The 23,225-nt window shown below is 40.7% G+C and overlaps 2 protein-coding genes across 3 annotated transcripts; one reads left to right on the top strand and one right to left on the bottom strand.

Moving 5' to 3' along the window:
* Nucleotides 1–10,157: 10,157 nt before the first annotated feature.
* Polr3H (RNA polymerase III subunit H) lies at nt 10,158–11,645 on the top strand. The gene is made up of 5 exons (XM_011145700.3): nt 10,158–10,434; nt 10,506–10,689; nt 10,763–10,903; nt 10,976–11,088; nt 11,167–11,645. The coding sequence occupies exons 1-5, from the start codon at nt 10,324–10,326 to the stop codon at nt 11,218–11,220; spliced, it is 603 nt and encodes a 200-aa protein (XP_011144002.1). The 5' UTR covers nt 10,158–10,323; the 3' UTR covers nt 11,221–11,645.
* LOC105185867 (F-box/LRR-repeat protein 16) lies at nt 11,278–22,703 on the bottom strand. 2 transcript variants are annotated; one of them, XM_019842661.2, is made up of 8 exons: nt 19,924–20,130; nt 19,620–19,744; nt 18,152–18,504; nt 16,786–17,079; nt 15,600–15,891; nt 14,459–14,654; nt 13,748–13,896; nt 11,278–13,445 (listed from the first exon to the last, which is right to left on the bottom strand). In XM_019842661.2, exons 2-8 carry the CDS (start codon nt 19,630–19,632, stop codon nt 13,297–13,299), a joined length of 1,446 nt encoding a protein of 481 aa, XP_019698220.1. In that variant the 5' UTR covers nt 19,633–19,744; nt 19,924–20,130; the 3' UTR covers nt 11,278–13,296. The 2 variants fall into 2 exon arrangements, with proteins under 2 accessions (XP_019698220.1, XP_025158949.1); XM_025303164.1 differs by lacking the exons at nt 19,620–19,744; nt 19,924–20,130 and adding an exon at nt 21,436–22,703.
* Between the last annotated feature and the right edge of the window lie 522 nt (nt 22,704–23,225).

The raw sequence follows: 23,225 nt of genomic DNA on the forward strand, positions 1-23,225 counted from the left end.
ACTGTCCTTTGTTAGAACTGCGCGTGAGATAAATATAATAAGGATTAAATAATCATATAAGAATTAGAGGAATGGGAGATGAAAAACACTTTTTATTCTCATCATTCTTAAAGTTCTTTTTTCCTTTTTTCTTCTCTTTTTTTTCTTTTCTTTTTTCTAATGAGAATGATGAGAATTGTAGCTCTTAAAAGAGCTGAAGCTGCAAAAAGACAACGGTTATGTCTAATAATGCTGTTTCACTAATAGAGATTTTAATTCTGATTCGGTACAATAAGAAAGAAGATAAACAAGAATGAGAAACGGACATTCTAGCAGATTCTAAACGAAACAGCAATCTGAGCATTATTAGACGAATAAAAATCAACACTTGTAAAATTTATATCAGATTCTAAGATCATTATTCATAGTTTTTTAAATTATGTGCAATTTTTCATTGAGAACATAATTAAAAATTTGTATTCATAAACCTTAGCTTGCCTCAGCAACCTTGCTTGAATAGACATTCATATTTTATGAGAAAAGAAAAGTAGAACTCATGTTACGTGAAATTTAACGAATAATCAAATCTCAAGCTATTTTATCAGATGATAAACTATGAATGCTGATCTAATTTCGACTGGGTATGTCCTTACTTCGAGTAAGGTCCGTTAAAATCAGAAAAAATCTTGCGTAATAATAATGACTCGAGGTACCTCGAATACCATATATGATGTATCGCTGTCCACGTCTCTCGGCGCGCTCCAAGTGTTCTCTGCATCCTGACTTCTCGATCTGAAGTCCTCCTTCTGGTTACTCCGTCACAGCACCCCCGGATACTCCATCGTAGCACTGGCGACGACACTGACTCTAGCTCTAACACTCGCGCAAGTAAGATTCGGGGACAAAGAAACGCGTATTAACCGATTCCTGCGAACTCTGCGTCGCGGTATGGCGCGTCGTTCGTCGGCCCGAGGCGCAATGTCCTTTCCGCAATCACGGAGTCATATATAAGCGTACGAAAACAAACAATCGGGAAGGCACGGTTACCTCCCACCAGTCGCTGACCTTGCCGATCAATGTTGATACCTGCGTCGTCCGTTAGCTGAAAATGAAAAACAACTCGTGTTTTCAAAGCATGCCTGTGAGAGACTCGCTTCAAACTTCACAATACTTGTTTACGTCTGTTCCAAGAATCATATTACGCCGAATTCAAACTGTCTCTATTGACATGACATAGATGACATCTGCGATCGCATTATTGATCTTTCTTTGGACAAGAAAATCCTGAGAAGAACGCTGTTCGAGAATATCACATTTTATGTTTCAGGTGCCTTGCAGATTATCGAATCCGATATAACAGATCAGCGGCGCGATTCTTTAACTCGTTATTGGAGTTAATGACACTTTCGTTATCGTTGCGCAGCTTTTCTATACCGTAGAAAAGCTGCGCAACGATAACGAAACTGTCGTTAACTCCAATAACGAGTTAAAGAGTCGCACCACAGGGAATGCGTCGCTATGAATAACACGCGTGGACACGGAGTACTCCAAGTCAATCACGTTATACGTGAAACGTACGTATATTTAATATTATATAAACTTACCTTTTTAAACAAAAAGGTAAAAAAAAGGCGCCAAGTACAAGCGTAACACGTATTGTGTTATTTTTAGAAGTATCAAACTCAAATTATTTTTTATTGTATATATGTGTACATAAGTTTTTTTACAAGTAAAACTTATAACTATAATAAACTCTGCAACGCTTTTCTACTGTACAAAAGAAATGATATATTAGGACAGTAGCGCCAACTGAGAAACCTAACATAACATAACTAAAACTCATTTAATACATATATGATAGCATTTTTATTATAATAAAATGTTCTTGTAAATTCTCTTTATACATATACGGCATAATGTTTTATTTAAGTTTATATAGTATTATAATAAATAAATTATAAACCTTCATTATAGAATATATTATAATAAAAATGTTGTCATATATGTATTAAACAAGTTTTAGTTCGATATAGTTTTTTGATGCAACCGCGCCAAAATTTTATGAACAATTAAACCTACGCGTAAGTTGCAAGTGCGTTTTGTATCGCGCGCTGCGCGCACAATTGTTGAAACCTACGCGTAAGTTAAAAGTGCGTAAGCACGCACGGTTATTAAAACTTACGCGTAATTGGGCACGCACAGCGTGCGATACAAAACGTATTTGCAACTTAAGGCCATCACACGTAGAAAAAAACTTAACCGTAACCATAAGGTTGTAAGAAAACTGACCAATCACAGTCGATCCATTCTCTTGCGACATTATAATAATCGACTGTGATTGGTCAGTTTTCTTACAACCTTACGGTTACGGTTAAAATTTTTCTACGTGTCATGGCCTTGATGGCCCTTACGTGTGGATTTTCTCACTTCAACTTGTTGCACCAGTTCAGCAGTGCAGACAAAACGAACAGGCCTATTGTCTGGCATAGAGATAGTAACTATGGTTGCAGCACGGACATAAACTGCCTGAAAGTGGATGTAGCATGAACTTCCACCATATGCAGATTTTACCACCGAGACCTGAAAGTGGATGTACTATCGTAGTTCCCCTCTCAAAATGGATGCAGATGGCGTCCTTTCCCAGTGCGGAAAGTCGGTGTCGCAGAAAATGGCGTATTGGCCGCTCTCAGGTTACTCTCTGCTATTATCATCGCTCTTCAATTATTTTCGGGTCCCTTGGAGCCCCCTTGGTCAATACGAAAATTTACCCAGGGTTGACAGTCTTTATATTACCAGAGAGGAAGCTGAGAGCGGCCAACACGGCGTTTTCGGCGTTTTCGGCGACACCGATTTTTCGCACTGGAAATGGGCGCCATCTGCATCCATTTTGAGAGGAGAACTACGATGCTACATCCACTTTTAGGTCTTGGTGGTAAAATCTGCATGTGGTGGTAGTCCGTGCTAAATCCACTATCAGGCGGTTTATGTCCTTGCTGCAACCATAGTTACTATCTCTATGCCAGACTATGCCCGAAGGCCTAAAAAGAGCGGGGGGGGAGCAGGGAAAATAAAAGTACATATTAAATATTAAATCCTCTACATACATGTTGCCGTATCAAAGTCTCCTGTATAATAAACGATTTGATACGTCTGGAGACGCATGATGTATCGTTGCTCGCGTCCCGTTTCCTTCGTCCTGCTTCTCAATTCAGCATCCCGTCCGTTCCGGACATTCGCTCGTGGCACTGACAACGGCCGTCGGTGAGCATTTGATCCGCTCGGAGGAGCACATGTTAATTAACGCGACGAGACTCCGATTATAAATATCCCGCGAGTCGACGAAATATTTGAACTTTTAAAAAAAGCATCAAAGAAAATCACGTTGATGTCGTCATGGGTGAAATCTCACCCTGGTATATATTTTTTTATTTTCGAAATAAAAAAAAGCCAAACGAATGCAATAAATGTTATTTATTATCATTGAATATTAGATGAAAAGTAGAAGAGTTATTGTCCGCAGCGGATAATCTAACATTTAATAAAAACGAGACAAAATTCGCATGAGATGAAATTCCACTCTTTAATGCTACCATGACCCTTAATTATTCTCCGAAAACGGCGTTACAACTTTGACATTCTGTACAATTAGTTGCTAACATATTTTCTAATCGTACACATTTCTCTTTAATTAACATAAAGCTAACAAATATCCGATGCTTCGACAGAATAATTTTCTTTATTTTCAGTAATCAATAAGTAGTAAATCAATGTCGCGTACAGTTGAAAGGCCTCCTCACATTTCCCTCGTTGTCCCGGAACCTTCGAGGAAAGAAAAGATGCCCAAGGGCAAGTCTCTCTTGCTTCAACCGCCGCCGAAGCCCGCAATGTTTACATCGCGCCGATTGTGTTGATCGGCTTGCGAGCGACGACACTTTTTGTCCTTCGTTTGACGTTTGACGAATTTTCCGGGAATAAGAAGTCGGAATTTCTCAGTTGGCGCTACTGTTCTAATATATCACTTCTTTTGTACAGTAGAAAAATGTTGCAGAGTTTTATTATAGTTATAAGTTTTACTTGTAAAAACTTATGTACACATATATACAATAAAAAAAATAATTTGAGTTTGATACTTCTAAAAATAACACAATACGTGTTGCGCTTGTATTGTGTTGTGTTGGTGCCTTTTTTTTTACCTTTTTGTTTAAAAAGGTAAGTTTTATATAATATTAAATATACGTACGTTTCACGTATAACGTGATTGACTTGGAGTACTCCGTGCCCACGCATGTTATTCATAGTGACGCATTCATACTTTCCCTGATCTGTTACATCGGATTCGATAATCTGCAAGGCACCTGAAACATAAAATGTGATATTCTCGAACAGCGTTCCTCTCAGGATTTTCTTGTCCAAAGAAAGATAAATGATGTGATCGCAGATCTCGTGTATGTCATGTCAAAATAGAGACAGTTTGAATTAGCGTAATATGATTCTTGGAACAGACGTAAATAATTATTGTGAAGTTTGAAGCGACTCTCTCTCTCTCAGGCATGCTTTGAAAACACGAGTTGTTTTCATTTTCAGCTAACGGACGACGCAAGCATTAACATTGATCGGCAAAGTGGAGGGTAACCGTGCCTTTCCGATTGTTTGTTTTCGTACGCTTATATATGACTCCATGATTGCGGAAAGGACATTGCGCCTCGGGCCGACGAACGACGCGCATGCCGCGACGCAGAGCAGTGTCGGTTAATACGCGTTTCTTTGTCCCCGAATCTTACTTGCGCGAGTGTTAGAGCTAGAGTCAGTGTCGTCGCCAGTGCTACGATGGAGTATCCGGGGGTGCTGCGACGGAGTAACCAGAAGGAGGACGTCGGATCGAGAAGTCAGGATGGAGAGAGGACTCGGAGCGCGCCGAGAGACGTAGCCGAGGACAGCGATACATCATGTATGGTATTCGAGGTACCTCGAGTAATTAATATTACGCAGGATTTTTCTAATTTTAACGGACCTTACTCGAAGTAAGGACATACCCGAGTCGAAATTAGATCAGCATTCATAGTTTATCATCTGAAAAATAGCTTGAGATTTGATTATTCGTTAAACTAATTTCACGTAACATGAGTTCTACTTTTCTTTTCTCGTAAAATATGAATGTCTATTCAAGCAAGGTTGCTGAGGCAAGCTAAGGTTTATGAATACAAATTTTTAATTATGTTCTCAATGAAAAATTGCACATAATTTAAAAAAACTATGAATAATGATCTTAGAATCTGATATAAATTTTACAAGTGTTGATTTTTATTCGTCTAATAATGCTTAGATTGCTGTTTTCGTTTAGAATCTGCTAGAATGTCCGTTTCTCATTCTTGTTTATCTTTCTTATTGTACCGAATCAGAATTAAAATCTCTATTAATGAAACAGCATTATTAGACATAACCGTTGTCTTTTTGCAGCTTCAGCTCTTTTAAGAGCTACTATTCTCATCATTCTCATTAGAAAAAAGAAAAGAAAAAAAAAGAGAAGAAAAAAGGAAAAAAGAACTTTAAGAATGATGAGAATAAAAAGTGTTTTTCATCCCCAATTTCCTCTAATTCTTATATGATTATTTAATCCTTATATATTTATCTCACGCGCAGTTCTAACAAAGGCAGTTCTATTTACGTTTTTATCTTTGTTCTCTTTCTTGCGCTGTTAAGCGAATATATAATCAAAATCAACAAAAATTGCTCATTTAAATTAAGAATATAAGGATTAAGTACATATACATTATCGAAATAAACGAGTATTAAATAACTGCGGAATACGTCGCTGTTGAAGACTCATCATGGGCGAGACTGCGAGAGTAGCCAGATGTAACGTTCAGGTAAGACAAAGCTTGTTCACTATTGCGCATCTAGATATTCTGCAATGATTTTTCAAATTGGATACAATTTGCAGGATCAATGTAGAATTAATATTTCGACTCAGGAAAGACTCGGGAATGAGAACAAATTGTCATTGCACTTGGACAATCTTCTGACACTAATTTATGGTATTGATCGATATTCGATTTTCAGTACTGATTTACTCTTTCATTCCTCTACAAGAAAACAAAATTGATACGACTCGTTCATTTATCCGCGTTAATTTGATGAATAAATTAAATATTGATCGGTCTTCAATTTTCTGTACTGATTTATTCTATCATTTCTCTATAAGACAAGAAAAATTGATACGAATCAATCGTTTATTCGAGTTAATTTGTTGAGTAAATTAGAAAGATAAACACCCGAAACATGAGAACAAATTGTCATTGCACATGGACAATTTTCTGACATTGATTTACGGTATTAATCGATATTCGATTTTCGGTACTGATTTACTCTTTCTTTTCTCTATAAGAAAACAGAAAATTAGTACGAATCGTTCATTTATCCGCGTTTGTTTGATGGAAAAATTACGTATTGATCGGTCTTCGGTTTTCGGTACTGATTTATTCTCTCATTTCTTTATAAGAAAAGAAAAATTGATACGGATCGTTCGATTAACAGAGTTAATTTGTTAAGTAAATTAAAGGGGTAAGTACCTGAAAAATAAGAACAAATTGTCATTGCACTTGGACAATTCTCTGACACTGATTTACGGTATTAATCGATATTCGATTTTCGGTACTGATTTACTCTTTCATTTCTCTTTAAGAAAACAGAAAATTAATACGAATCGTTCATTTATCCGCGTTAATTTGATGGAAAAATTACGTATTGATCGGTCTTCGGTTTTCGGTACTGATTTATTCTCTCATTTCTTTATAAGAAAAGAAAAATTGATACGGATCGTTCGTTTAACAGAGTTAATTTGTTAAGTAAATTAAAGGGGTAAGTACCTGAAAAATAAGAACAAATTGTCATTGCACTTGGACAATTTTCTGACATTGATTTACGGTATTAATCGATATTCGATTTTCGGTACTGATTTACTCTTTCTTTTCTCTATAAGAAAACAGAAAATTAATACAAATCGTTCATTTATCCGCGTTAATTTGATGGAAAAATTACGTATTGATCAGTCTTCGGTTTTCGGTACTGATTTATTCTCTCATTTCTTTATAAGAAAAGAAAAATTGATACGGACCGTTCGTTTAACCGAGTTAATTTGTTGAGTAAATTAGTGGGGTAAGTACCTGCAAGATGAAAACAACTTGTCATTGCACTTGGACAATTTTCTTGACATTGATTTATGGTATTGATCAGTCTTCGGTTTTCGGTACTGATTTACTCTTTCATTTCTCTATAAGAAAAAAAAATTCATACGAATCGTTCATTTATCCGCGTTAATTTGATGAATAAATTCAATATTGATCGGTCTTCAATTTTCGATACTGACTGATTCTCAATTCAATCAATACAATTTTCTAACGCTGATTTATCGTATTAATCAATATCCGGTTTTCGATACTGATTTAGTCTTTGATTTCTCTATAAAAGAAAAAATATTGATATAAATTGTTCATTTATCCGCGTTAATTTGATGAAAAAATTAGATATTGAACGGTCTTCGATTTTTGGTATTGATTTATTTTCTCATTGTTTTACAAGACAAAAAAAAATTATACGAATCGTTCGTTTATCCGAGTTAATTTGTTGAATGAGATAAAGGGGTAAGTACCTGAAAAATGAGAACAAATTGTCATTGCACTTGGACAATTTTTTGACACTGATTTATGGTATTAATCGACATTCGATTTTTGGTACTGATTTACTCTTTCATTTCTCAATAAGAAAAAAAAATTCATACGAAATGTTCATTTATCCGCGTTAATTTGATGGATAAATTAAATATTGATCGGTCTTCAATTTTCGGTACTGACTGATTCTTTAATTTCTTTATAACAGAATAAAAATTGAATACGAATCGTTCTTTTATCCGACTTAATTTGTTGAGTAAATTAGTGGGGTAAGTACCTGCAAGATGAAAACAACTTGTCATTGCACTTAGACAATTTTCTAACGCTGATTTATAATATTAATCAATATCCGGTTTTCGATACTGATTTAGTCTTTGATTTCTCTATAAAAGAAAAAAAGATTGATACAAATTGTTCATTTATCCGCGTTAATTTGATGAGAAAATTAGATATTGAACGGTCTCTGATTTTCGGTATTGATTTATTTTCTCATTGTTTTACAAAACAAAAAAAATTTATACGAATCGTTCGTTTATCCGAGTTAATTTGTTGAATGAGATTAGAGGGGTAAGTACCTGAAAAATGAGAAAAAATTGTCATTGCACTTGGACAATTTTTTGTCACTGATTTATGGTATTAATCGACATTCGATTTTTGGTACTGATTTACTCTTTCACTTCTCAATAAGAAAAAAAAATTCATACGAAACGTTCATTTATCCGCGTTAATTTGATGAATAAATTAAATATTGATCGGTCTTCAATTTTCGGTACTGACTGATTCTTTAATTTCTTTATAACAGAATAAAAATTGAATAGGAATCGTTCTTTTATCCGACTCAATTTGTTGAGTAAATTAGTGGGGTAAGTACCTGCAAGATGAAAACAACTTGTCATTGTACTTAGACAATTCTTTAACGCTGATTTATAGTATTAATCAATATCCGGTTTTCGATACTGATTTAGTCTTTGATTTCTCTATAAAAGAAAAAAAGATTGATACAAATTGTTCATTTATCCGCGTTAATTTGATGAAAAAATTAGATATTGAACGGTCTTTGATTTTCAGTATTGATTTATTTTCTCATTGTTTTACAAGACAAAAAAAATTTATACGAATCGTTCGTTTATCCGAGTTAATTTGTTGAATGAGATTAGAGGGGTAAGTACCTGAAAAATGAAAACAAATTGTCATTGCACTTGGACAATTTTCTGACACTGATTTATGGTATTAATCGGTATTCGATTTTCGATACTGATTTACTCTTTCATTGCTTTATAAGAAAAGGAAAAATTGATACGAATCGTTCATTTATCCGCGTTAATTTTTTTTTATTATATATAAGTGGTCCATGGGACGATTAAATATTCGAATACATGTTGCCATATCAAAGTCTCCTCTATAATAAACGATTTGACACGTCTGGGGACGCATGATGTATCGTTGTCCGAATCCCATTCCGTTCGTCCTACTTTTCTGTATAAAATGTCGAATTGAAACATATTAAAAAGTATTGACATTTTGAATATGTCTGATTTCTGAATCTTTTTGATCCGAAGAAAAGGACTGAAAAGTATTAGTTTCCATTAAATTTTACTGCGCTAAATGCGAGACGGTCTCTTTCACCCGAGTGCCTCACCAGGGAAATTTCTCTGGTACGCTAAATCTCGTAAGGTCATCAGTCTTTGTAGTATATCTCGTCGGTGCATAAGGTTTATATTATCTGTACATACATATTTTGAAACATTTTCTTTGGATATTATATTAAACGGATTTTGCGTGTCACGTAATATCCTTCGGACTATACGGATATTATTATTTTGATCAATTTGATTTCTTTGGTATTCATTGAATTATCCAGAACGCGCAACTGCCATGTTGAACGACTCAATTGTCGTGTGAAATGTTTCGATTTTCACAAATTCATATAAAATTTTTCATTTTTCACTGATTCACAGAAGTCTTTCACTTTTTATTAGTTCACGCTAGGGAAAAAATTCATGATCACTGCCCTGAGCAACTGCAACGCTTTTCGAATCATCTATGTCAGCGCGCTTTTACTCCTCAGATTTCTGTCATTAATAACTCGATAATTATTGCGAATTTCGCAAAATGGTATGGGACTTTTATGTTTGTCTCAACCCAATCTACCCTCACACTTCGGGTTGGCAGCTAATTACCGGATACTTCGTATGATCTTTATGATATTAATCATACACAATGTCAATTCTTTTTTTTTTGCACATGTTAACATGTTAATTCATGTTATAAACGCGTAACAATGTGCGAGACCGTGCTTGTCAAGTACGCAATTATGGTTGTAGCACGGACATAAACCGCCTAAAAATGGATGTAGCACGGACTGTCACCACATACAGGTTTTACTGCCGAAACCTGAAAGTGGATGTAGCATCGTAGTTTCCCTCTCAAAATGGATGCAGATGGCGTTCTTTCCCAGTGCGGAAAGTCGGTGTCGTCGAAAACACCGGTGTTGGCCGCTCTCACGTTCCTCTCTGCTTTTACACAAGCAGCGTGCCTACGTCATCGCATGCGCTGTAGCGTCGTAATATATTGCATCTAGCAACTCTGAAGCAGCCCGCCATGCGATGCAGGATCGTCTGGCTTCGCTTATTCTCTTTTCTTTTCTTGACGGAACACGTATTCCCGAACAAACACAATGTTTATACTTGCTGACTTAAAAGACACGGTGAGAACTACACCAAATAATTTTAAACAAAAATTAAATGATGTAATCACTGATGAATTGAATAGAAAGCTTGGTAATAAGGTAAATAGTTTCCAATAAATATCCTCTACTTATTCTTTGTTAATAGAATTATAATAAATATTATTATATAGGTTTATGTGAATGTAGGACTTTGCATTATGCTATATGATATCACAAAAATTGAAGAGTCACATGTCTTCCCAGGAGATGGAGCTTCTCATACTAATGTATCATTTCGTTTTGTTGTATTTCGTCCATTTATGGAAGAGATATTAATAGGAAAAACTCGTTTTTGTAGCGCTGATGGTATACATGGTAAATATTCGACTATATTATTTAAATCAGTATAATTTTATTACTCACATTGTTAGCATTTTGTTTTTTACAGTTACATTAGGATTCTTTGACGATATAATCATACCACCACATAAGCTACCATATCCATCACGTTTTGACCAAAGGGATCAAGTTTGGGTATGGGAATATAAGACTGAGGAAGGATCAACACATGATTTATATGTGGATTTAGGTATGTATCACACATATATGTGATTAAAATATTATTCTGAACATAAGTAATAAAATTTATATTAAATTCTAGAGGAGTTGATAAGATTTAGGGTAGTGAACGAGATCTTTACAGAGGAAACACCCAAGCCACCTGATACAGTTGAGAAAGAAGAAACCAATAAAGTAGCACCATATATCTTACATGTAAGCACAGTCAAGTACTTAATTATGTTAATACAGAATGTTATTTTCACACTATATAAGTACTAATATATTTCATAGGGATCTATTGATGAAGCAGGTCTAGGTCCACTTTTATGGTGGGAAAATGCTTAACTTTACATCTTCATATTTTAATGTGTCTTTAGAAGGTAAATATTAAAGTACAATATAGTTTGGTCAATAAATTTTTATTTCACAGCACATTCCATCATATTATCGTGTGTCGTCATTAAATGTTGCGTCTGTGATCATAGTATCTCACAATGTGACTCCACTTTCTGATGCAACTTTGCCTGTGCGGATATATTTACGCTCGGTTTTGATTCATAACAGAATTATCGGGTATAATTTGTACAATATATACAAAGGTGTTATATGTGCTAAACATGTGACAACACGTATAAATTATATTTGCTTGTGAATATCAAACTGCATTGAGAAAGAGATAGACTGTTTGTTGATAGTTTATAACTAAGGCTTTAACAGAATAATAAATTAGAATTATTGCTACAATAATAATAGTCAATATATCACATGAAGGGTACGGCGTTCTGGCCTAAATATCAAAGATGGATATTATCCTAATAACGAACGGCGCACAATGTGTGTATTGTATCGCATCGAAAGTTGCGAGTGAGTTCCTTGCGCGAATGAACTTAAGAAAGACACATCCTTTTGGTATCCTGTTGGTCGTGATAATCTCATATAATGCGAAACTCAAACGTTCGATTAAATCGATTAATACGACGCGCTTGCTTAGTCGTACAAATAATAATAGGTAAATACTTATTCGATTTAATATGCCAATACCGATAAGGCATATACGACACACGTATCGATGACGTAATAAGTTATTAAAATCGTCATTATCCACTTGAAACACGCGAAATATTCCTTCTATATTTATATATTACATTAATATATATTTATATTCATATGTATATGTATATACTTAATCGGGAAAACCACAAAGAATACATAGCTAGCGAAAAGTTCTAAATTTAGAGAACACTGATTGCACGAGGATATACTATATAAAGGTAACACATGGATGACGATGTTCCCAGGTATCGTGGATGCGACAATTGAAACGCGTTCCCCGTCTACAATATGCATCGTCAAACAAACAACACGAATCATGTGTTCATGAATAGGGATGCTGAGTAATGTGGCTTGGAATGTTAGCAGCTTCTGTTCGTGTAATCGATACCCGCTAAATACTTACTTTCAAGCAACATGCGTACTGTGTTGCAGCTATAATCGGCAAATAATGGGATAATGCGCGCGCGTCGGTCGGTGCGCGTGCGGCGGAGACAACGATCGGGCGGCGCTGAATTGAATATAATCGGTTACATACGCTCGTAAATACATATTCCCAACCGTATAAAACCGATTGCCACTATACTCTCCTCAATCGCCTCGTACGCTTGTTCTGCCCGCCGAATGCAGCCGATGACGTTGAAGCACCTATTAGAGCGAACCAATTAGAGAATTACGTACAATATAAATTTATCACAGTTCTAACTGTTGTGAGTTTCTTGCCGTATGCTTACTCGGACTTTCTATACTATTAGGAGGCAAAAAGAAGGACCCACAAGTCACCGATCTCTTCTTTCTGATGCGCGCGCTCTATCAATCTCTTCTAATGTACAATATCGAATTCAATTCTCTATACAAGATCATTAGAACGGGGCGTGAGTCTCCTTTCTACTTCGTTCGTTCGTTCGTTCGTTCGTTCGTTCGCTCGTTTGCTCGCTCGCTCGCTCGCTCGCTCGCTCGTTCACCCGTCTCGACGTGATTGCGTGGCAGAATGAAAAAATAGGAACGGAAGTGCACGGGACGTTAGTATATTAAAAATGTCTATGCGTTATTAATCGTATTATCTTGCACGTTCGAGGGCTAGTGTTTCCTTAGACCATTACGAGGAAAACATAGTGTTCTTTCGTTACATGGACGTAAATTGCTTTTTATCTGTATACGCTCCGCTCCGCTCGTCTGTTCGTTCGAAATATATCGCTTCCCGCGTTCAAGAAACCCGCTTATTCGTACAGTTTAATACTCTTCGTCTTCTGTCACTCCACACATGCATACAGACACACACACACTCACACACGCACACACATACACACATCTCTGTTCGAATATAAAGGGATCTTATTTCGCCGATATTGTAATCTCATTAAACATCGTTTATTCGATGATTAGGCAACGCGGCAGATGTTCACGCAAGTAATCAAACAGTTCTCGCGATGTTCCTGGACAATTAGTTAGCTCTAGCTCGTGTAAGTGTCGAAGCTGTATCAGACTAGATAAACCACCACTTGTGAGCAACGGGCAACCTAGGCAGAATTAGATCTTATTTAGCACACCTCTCTCCCGTAGCGAATAATTCAGTTACTTTCGTTCGCGACAATTGTTGCGATGCTTCGTTGAGAAAGCAGAGCGCGATTTCTCTAGCTTTGAATATAAATGTCGCCAACGACGACATGTTTATTTTGAATGGCAGAATGTTTCTTCTATCGTTCAATAGACTTTTAGTTTAGATCGAGGCATGAGAAGTACATCGTACCGATCCGTAATATTCCACTTCTCACGAGGAAAGTTGCGTAAACTATGATTCAATATGGGTATGCGACCTTACCTGCCACGGACAGCACCTGCAGAGATCTCATGACGCACAGATGTTGAAGTCCGAAATCTCTAAGTTGCGAACACCACCTCAGGAACAAGGCGCTCAGCGAGACCATCGTGGAGATGTAGCCGACGCCAATATCCGTGATGTGTACACACCTGCGAGGAATTACGATGCGCGGGAGACATGAGTGCGATATCGTAAATTATGCCGGGCATGTCAGGAACACGAAATAGCGGACAAGACGGCGCGCCGAGATTGTTAATGTCACGGCGAAAACAGCCGTTTGGCTGAACGTATAATTATCACTTTAGCGGCACCGCGACTTTCTGACACTTTGTGACACATGAGTCAGCGGCGTCGTTTCGTAACGCGCCATCTCAAATAGAATGTTTGGGTAAATACTTGTTGTTTTGTTAGGTAACTGAAAAATTCTAAGAGAATACCCCTCAAGAGCGCTACGCGGTTTTTCCAACGGGAATGGATGCTCGGTCTTCGTTTAGGCAAAATTAACTTTTCTGTGCCGAATGAATGATATGAGTCTACGTCTATGAGACAAAGTTCGACTCGTTGGAACGTAATATCTGTCCGCGAGATGTTGGAACGCAACATCTCGTTAAATTCTATGCAAGTACAACGAAGAGGCGATCTGTTAGGTGCGCTAGACGCTCGCCGCTAAATCGTAGTTTCATAATTTATATTACAATAACTTTCACTTACCTATCTAATGTGAGTTCTTCTAAGCTATTCAAATCACAGGCAATATATTCTAAGGCTGCGTCTGTAATCCTTGAGCACCAGCTCAGATCTAAGGAACGAAGTCTTGGCAAGTTTTCCGCGATTAATTCAACGCCGTCATCCGTTACTTTACTGCATCCAGAAAGCGATAGCACAGTCAGATTGGGCAAGGAATGTACTAAAACAAAGACGGAGACATTAAAATAACACTTCCAAAATTGCATGCGGTATATATAATGCATGAGAATGAGAATCACATCAGAATACTTGACGAAAAAGAAATACAAACAACATATCAAATGACATGTACAAAATTATTCCGTGAAATTATTGCTTTACGTGGATTTTAAATTATAAAAGATATCCATAAATACGTAGACGGACTTGCACAGAAATTTAATCTATTTGAAGCGAACGTCTAATTTGACATCCGCTTGTCACGTCGACTTTTGCTCTGAATTATCTTACAAGCATAATTGACACAGATAAATTTGGAAAAGGTTGCATGACTGAGGAATATGACAGAAAGTAAGATCCAACATTATATAATCCTTCGCAACATTCCCCGTCTAAATAATAGTATCGGGTCGTTGTTCGCGAGCTACACATGCCTACCTTGTAGTTACGCTTGCTATATAACTCGAGTCCGAACTACCGGTGACAGCTTGAAAGCTAAATAAAGCTGTGTTCCTTAATTCTAAATTTAATCCCAAGCACTATGCACCTGTCTTAATTTCGGCCTATCACTATTGTACATCTCGTTTACCTTTGCCGACCACCGTGTCGCGAACGAAACTCAATATTGGCAAGTGGCCCGTGTGTTTTGCGAATAGTATAATTCCACTTTACGCGTATAATCGTCATTCAATAACAGCGCGTAGCTCGCTACAAATTGCGAAGTCGATGGAATGTAACTACTAACCGGCGTGTTTTTTGAGATTGCATCTTTTCTCCCCCTCGTACGATGTGTACAATTGATTAGAAGATAAACGGAATAAATTAATTAATAAACGGTACAAGAATATATGCGTTTTCGACAGATATTTAGCTAGGAAGCTAAATCTACGCAAAAGAAGAAAAATGTAACAATGCCGGAAGTGCGACATGGCGAGGAGACGCTCACCAATATTTACTACACCATGATTTGTGAGTTCCCAGCAGGACTGGAGTCTCAGGATGCTAAGCGCGCTACTCTGTTTGGCACTGAAGTAACCAAGCGCAGCATCAGTGACGTGATAAGCCTGCAGGGAGAATTCGTAGAGACTCGGCAATAGCTGGGCGACCGCACCGACCGCCTCGTCGGCGACGTTGATGCAATCCGACAGGGACAACGACACTATTCTGGGGGTGAGGCAAGCCCACAGACCGGCTTCTGTTATCTCGTTACAGCCGGCCAATTCAAGCTCGTACAAAGCCTAAAAATAATAGCAAATTGTGAGTTCCCCGTGTCGATTCGTATCGTCGCATCGTATCGTACGACGCCGACACGTCGCGGATCCCGCTAACGAGCTTGCAGCCTTCAAGCCGCAGATTGTATGCGACTCGAATGCGAAACAGCTACTTTCGCCCAAGGAAAATGAAGCTTTTTGTGCGCCGGGATAAAAGCTGCCCAACAATAGGAGAGTATTCATATACGTATATATCGTCATTGACCTTTCGTATATTTATTATTGGCCCGGGTAATACGATCTATAAGAAGATCTTTTCTCGCTGTAGTAATCTTGCTATTGAGATCGCGTAAGAATCATTGTATGGATCCTTCTTGTGTGAATTTGATAGAATTATCCGGGGTAAAAAGTACGATGTATGGTTGCGCTTATTGTAATACTGAATTCGGAAGATCGTCCGAAGCTCGAGGAAAGATCCTCTCTGCATCTAATTTATTGATCATCTGAGTTTATTTTAAAGTTTAAACATTATTTTTCCTCTGTCAATTTTGCGATATTATTGCATTTATAATTCTGTTCAATTTTCCAATATATTATATCTTTTCGTTTAAATTTCTGCGTCTAACTATAATATATTCTTCGAGTGATAAAAACACGAATGCATGAAAAACATAATCTTCAATAATTTCAAGCAAAAATTCTGACTGAAAACAACATTCTATTTAAGTTAAGCAAAAATTTGGGTAATTTAGACTGAACTCTGGCAACTTCAACTGGAATTTTTGTATCCTTTATATACCACTGGAAAATTTTTTTTATTCAAACACAACGCAATTCCGCGATAAGCATACGTCGCGTCGACGTGGAGGCCAACGAAGGCGCAGTGGAGAGAAACTCAGGGATGAATAATAGCGAATTTACCTGCAAGTGATCCAAGAGAGCCTCAAGGCCCCGGTCGGTCACCGCGCAGCACCGCAACGACAAGGAGTGCACATATCGCTGTGCCAAGGGGAAACCGTGCGTCAACTCCGGGATGTCTTCATCCGCTGCGCCCGAGAGGACTAACGAGTGGAAACCTCTTCTTACTAAGGAAGCGTAGAGTCGGGTGCGCGAGCTGGGCTGCATAGCGCGGGCTTCGCGGCATCTCACCACCGGCACCAATCCCGTCCAGAGACGCGGTCTCGCGTACAGAACGTCCCTCCACTTGGTGCAAACCTGCAACGTGCAACGATAACACGACATTCGATTAAGGTGCACAGTGCGCTTATCTCGAGGTTGAGACCGCGATGGCGTAGAGCGTACAATTACGTTGCGGCTATCACGAGAGAGGATTGTCAGAATATACGGAATTGAGAATCTTTGGGGAGCAAGAGGCGAACCGAGAAGTGCACAGGAGATTTGAGACTCATAAAACACTTGGAATTTAGCTACATTGAGCTACGATCGTGAAACGAAGAATTTATTGAACAAATTAAAGTGAATGTCTCAGTTAGCGAGCAAGCAGCTTTATTGTGAAAATAAATTAATAAATCGATGTACGTGCTAAGTAAAGTAAGAGTAAAGTTGATTTTACTGGAAAGCTTTAACATTCCATAACAGCATTTTAATTATGTTATGTTTTTTGTCTCTAATTTCGAGAAAAATCTTAACTTATTTATGATTTACTTCTTACGGGCTTTCTTCTTCTTACAGATATGACTGAAGTATCATTTAGTGGCACGACAGCTTAGTTTTTGATTATTGACAGTTTAGTTGAAAGGCACTGAAAAATAATTTTGCACAGATCTAAAAAATGGATGCTTGATATCACCTCCTAAGATATCAATCATCGTAATTATGTTATTCCAGCCATTTACCATGATTTTTAATTCTATCCGAGATTGATAACCAAGTATAATATATGAAATTTAAAGTAAGAGTCAGAATAAGAACACATGCGTCTGAGAGAAATGCAATGTAAAGATATGGACTCGTATTAGTTGATTTATTAAGGAAAATCGACCCAACTGCCAAAACAGAAATTACAAATGTTCTCACTAATTGGAGCATTCATCTTATACTCTTCTCGATTCAAGAGGATCTAAGATTTCTCCTCCTGAGGTCGAAGATGCGACTCGATATGCAATATTTCCCCGTGCGACCTGCGTCTGTACAGATGTCAACATTAAACCGCGAAAATCTAAAAAAAGCTCTACTTCCGCTCGAGTAGCGACTCCGCCTGCGCGGCCCATGTTTACACCTTGGAATGCGGCTTGGAGCTTGAGAATTTCGTCATCGGTGCACGAACCTGAGCCAAGATCCTTCTCTCCGTTGCGTTGAAGAAGAGAAAAAATCGCCCGAGGAAGTTCTCGTCCTGCATCAGCTGCTCCCACGTGCTCGGCGCGACATAGCCGCCGGTGCCGCCGCTGGCCAGAGGCACGTTCTTTATCCTGTTCCTAGGTATCCTGCCTCTGCTAGGGGTGACATTGTTCAAGCTCTTGTTGCTCGCCGGCATATTGTTAATAGTCTGCGCGGCGCTCCGGCTGGGCTTCTCCGGCGTTGCATTCGCATTGTTCGCGCTCTGCAAATTCATGTAGGCGACACTGCCACTGCCGCAGAAGACGTTCGTCACGCGCTCCATAACGCTAGTCTTCCCGCCGCCTGGAAGGTGAACAGTCGATTTATACAAACGTAATTAGGAGGACTTGCCAGGCGATGAGAGCGCGCATTAGGCGATAAGAAATTGATTTTTCGGAAACACAAAGGACATAGCGTGTGAGGATATATATGTGTGTGTGTGTGTGTGTGTGTGTGTGTGTGTGTGTGTGTGTGTGTGTGTGTGTGTGTGTGTGTGTGTGTGTGTGTGGTGTGTGTGTGTGTGTGTGTGTGTGTGTGTGTGTGTGTGTGTGTGTGTGTGTGTGTATGTGTGTGTCTGAGAGAGAGAGAGAGAATCCTTCGAGCAATTTCGAAGGAAAAGCCAGAAGCGAAAAATCAGCCAATCGAAGAGCTAAATGAACATGAAGAAACCCACAGAGGAGTAGCTGGTTGGTCAGTAGAAATTCGTATGAAGATTACGGAACCGTTAAGTTCTGCACAAAAGAGCCGAGGATTCGTAAAATCTGAAAGCCGTTCCGAAGAAAGGTCGTTATGTCTGGAATATCATAGGTAAGGACGCGCGATAGCGATATTTGGACGATTTAAGCGTAACCGACTTTCCCGTGGCATGCGCTTGGCATACTTCTCGTCGTAAGATACATAGTAAAACGTAAGACAGTAACTCATCCGGCCAGCAGGCCAAAGAGGGAATTTTCCGCGGTAACCGGTCTCTCGAATAGAGACGCCATTAGCATATTTGCACCGTAATCATTCTTTGCGACGTTCAGCAAATCTCAAATGACGAATCGCTCTGGGCTGCTGCTAGGTAGGAGGGCTAGGCTCTCGTTTCATTTCATAGCCGTATGTCCTATTTGGCTCGCGGTACACCGCTATTTCCTGTTTGCCATTTATCTTGCGCATTATTTTTACTTTTAACGGCTGTGCGCATTAGACGGTCTTAAGCGGTCTAACGAGCGAGTCGCGATCAAATCGATCGACTGCCTTGGGTAGATCAATGTGCACGAAGCTGTGCTCGGGGGGAGACCTTTGTGCACATCTTCAAGATCTGCATCTACGCGGTCTCCATTAATAAAGCTTCTTTCGCTTATATATACACTTAAGCGTGATGCTGCGCTTCTCGCGATACACAGGGAGAATTCTTGAAAAGAGGAGGAACTTACGGTAAATTTTCATCGATGCTAAATGTGCAAGCTGATTTGGCGCAGCAGCCAGTCAAATCTAACTAATTTAGAACATTCCAAGTCCAAGGAGTGACATACATTCCGTATTCCTTGTGGGAAGTAAACTAAAAAAAATAAAGAAGAAAAAATAGTAACACATCGATGACTGGCAGGATTTACGTGCTCGCGATCTTCTCCCCGAGTTCTCATAAAAGTTCTTCATCTTCCTATCTAAAGGAGAGGCTTAAATGCATTCGAGCAATAAATGATCAAAGACAGCGAGCGAATATACATCGTTGCTTACACTGACAAAGTCCCCGTTGTCCCAAGTGATTTTCCTCACGCAGGAGTAATCGAAGAATGTGTATCCATTGCACATATATTACGCTCTCGTAGAATACCGCGAATTAAAATTTCAGCCGGGTATCCTTGACCCCTCCACCGCCCGTGAACAAGGATAAAACGTCCCCGAGTGGCCAGCGTCTCCATTCAGCCTCCCCTCGAAAAATTCCTTTGTCAAAATTAGGCGTATCAAGACCCAAAAGCCTGCATGTCCTTTTTTCATCCGCTCCCGGCCTGTCCGATCTCCGGTCGCGCTCGCCGTGATTTACCAGGCCCGGCCGCTGGCGTCCGTCCAGCCGCGGAGATTTCCTATCTGCGCGTCGAAAGGCAAACACGGTCGACGCGTGTCTTCAAACCGAATCGCAGCGCGATCAATCGCGAACGACGTGGCGCGCGTTGGGCAAGCGGAAAAAGGGCGACTCGAATCGGAGAGCAGCGCGCGCTCGATCGCCAGCATCAGGATGACGGACCATCCGATTATCGCGGTCCGTAGCTGCGACTGACCAGCGGGACTTTCGCGTGATCGACCGGATGGATCATCGGGCGGGCGGCGACGACGACTGCCGCTCGCTGAACGCGAAGGCGGCAGACCATTGCCGAGCAAAAGCCGAGCATTTCGCGTGCACAAGGACGGTTGCTATCGATTCCGCTGCAGTTAAGATTGCGACGAAAGTCACGTAGTGTCGCGGTGTCATTTAAATAAATTATGAGGGGGAATATCGCGTGGGCTAATAGGCGCGAGCTTTCTCGCAACGCGCGCACCGTCGCGCGCGTATCGCCGCTGATGCAAAATTACTCTTCATCTACGAGCGCGCGATAAAGGAAGCGGCGACGCGGGCGGGCTTTCACGGGGAAATCAATCCTTCGCCGTGATTACGTAACGCGACAGGCTCCCCGAGGTTGTGCTCAAAGGGGTTCGCGCGTCAACTCGGCCCTCGGTTCGGCGGTTCCACCGTCGTGGAAAAAGCCCCCCGGGCGACCGATGGCGGCGATCCTTCGCGTCCGCTTTTATTTTCCACCGCCGTCCAAGCGGAAGATAAACTTGACACCGATCTCACCCCTCGTCCCTGCGCCCCCGATAACGGGGAAAAATCGAAGCGGCGTTCGTACGCTATTACCGTACGGATTTAACACGAAGCACACGAGGCGTTGTGTTACGCACGTTACTACAAGCAAGAGGAGAAGGAGGAAGAGGAGGAGGAGGAGGAGGTGATGGTGGTGGTGGTGGTGGTGGTGATGGTGGCGGTGGCGGTGGCGGTGGCGGTGGCGGTGGCGGTGACGGTGGCGGCGGCGGCGGCGGCGGCGGCAGTGACGGTGGAGGATGGTAATACACGATGTAGGTGCACGATGACGAAGAAGCGAGGATGGGGGAGGAAGTAGAAAGAAAGTAGGTAAAAGCAAGTACTACAACAACAACAGGCAGAGAAAGAGGAGGAGCAGGAGGAAACGAAGAGAAAAACGGTTCACCACCGACCATGATGCTTGGACGTCCGTAATCCCAAACCGTTGATCCGCTTGGTCAGTTCGGCGCTGGCACGCTCGACGACGCCCTGCGCTGATATCGAAGACATGTCTCGATGTGGCACACGCACTCGTCGTCACCGTGTCTCAGTCCGCCGCGTCGATTCGTAGTCAAGAGTAGCACGGCTGGGTCTGCGGGCGATGAGGCCGCGTCATATTCGACGGCCGGTGGCCGCGACGATGGTGAATGCGGGGTGATGGACTAGCCGGACCAGCGACCAGTGAGTCTCCCTCGAGTGAATAACGCCGTGCGCCGACAGCGGCGGCGGCGGCGGCGGCGGCGGCGGCGGCGGTGGCGGAGGCGGAGGCGGAGACGATACTCGTCGGCGCTTCCCGCTCTCGCACGACGCACTCCCGACGCTGGGCAAGGGTGGACGAGGCGACGGGGTGGCGATCGAGGGGTTGGCAGTGCGCGCGGTTCGCGTCGCTGTCTCTCCTTTTTCTCTTCCTCCTCTTCCTCTGCCGTTGCTCAGCGCGTTGCGTCGCCGTGTGCGATGATCCTATCGAGGCTCCAGAAAGGGAGAAGAAAAAGCAGCAAGAGGAAGAAACACGTCAGGCGAGAATCAATAATCGCGATCGGCGCGGCACATCCGCCACGACGCGCGTTTCTGCGGGATTTCCGGGCCGGTGACGCGACGCGACACGACGCGACGCGACGCGACGCGACGACTCCGATCGTCGCCGAGCTCGCTCGTGCTTCCTCGGCGAAGATTAGGGCCGACACTACGCGTCGACAATGCTCTTCGCAGCTGGCCGTGCGTTTCTGTTTACGTATCCGCCGTCAGCGGTGGCGGCGATAGACATGGCAAAACGAAGCTTCGAGCGCGCTGCTGCTGCTGCAGCGACCACGGCAGCATGTGTGGGGTGGTTTGCGCGAGACTGAATCGATATTCCCGCTGAACTTGTTCGACTGGCGTTCTTCACCCGCCGCCCCCACTCGCCAAGCCGGAGCCTGACTGCCTTCCAGGCGCGCGCCTGCCAACGGGTGGACTGCTCGACAGCATAGCCTACATGGTCCTATTTGTCTCTTGGCTTTACCCTTCGAGTCGCGGCGATGAGTCTCCCTCCCCGATACTCGGTGTCTCGAGAGAACCGGGTCACATCGTCGAGATAATCGCACGAACCGAGATATATTGCATTTTGCAGCTGTAAAGGTATTGATTTGCTTGCGATAACGTGTTTGTATGTAAAACTAAAGATTGGAGAAAATAAAGATGATTGAATATGTCATTTGAAGAGAGTACTTGAACAGACACAAAAGGTTCTTATAGTTTCCATCGTGTGAGAAATCTTCTCGAGTAAAATCGATCGAGTTCCCATCCTTCCAGATTAAAGACGAGAAATTACGTGAAAACTACGAACTTTCTTCTCATTTCACTTCTGACCGTTTCTCTGGAAATAGATAGAACTGAAAGTTAAAGAAAGATTCATTTTTATTATGAATTCAAGATGTGTAAAATTTGCTTGGACGCTATCTTACGTTTCTATTTATATCGGTGTTTATTTGTACAACCGATAAAGTGAAATAAAATGCCAGCAAAATAGTCATTCTGACCCAGCAGCGTGCGATAAAGGATATTTGTGAAGTGGCGCTTGCATATTTACGTAATCGCAGTGATTGTATTACCGCTTGTCACATCGCCTGAATAAAATTTCAATCGGTTGACAGTTTAAAATTAGAAGACATGTATTGGTATACACTTTTAAGACACCTTATATACACCGATGACGTCCGAACAGCGT

The sequence above is a fragment of the Harpegnathos saltator genome, unplaced genomic scaffold (genome assembly GCF_003227715.2).
Source record: "Harpegnathos saltator strain DR-91 unplaced genomic scaffold, Hsal_v8.6 scaffold536, whole genome shotgun sequence".
Lineage (NCBI taxonomy): Eukaryota > Metazoa > Arthropoda > Insecta > Hymenoptera > Formicidae > Harpegnathos > Harpegnathos saltator.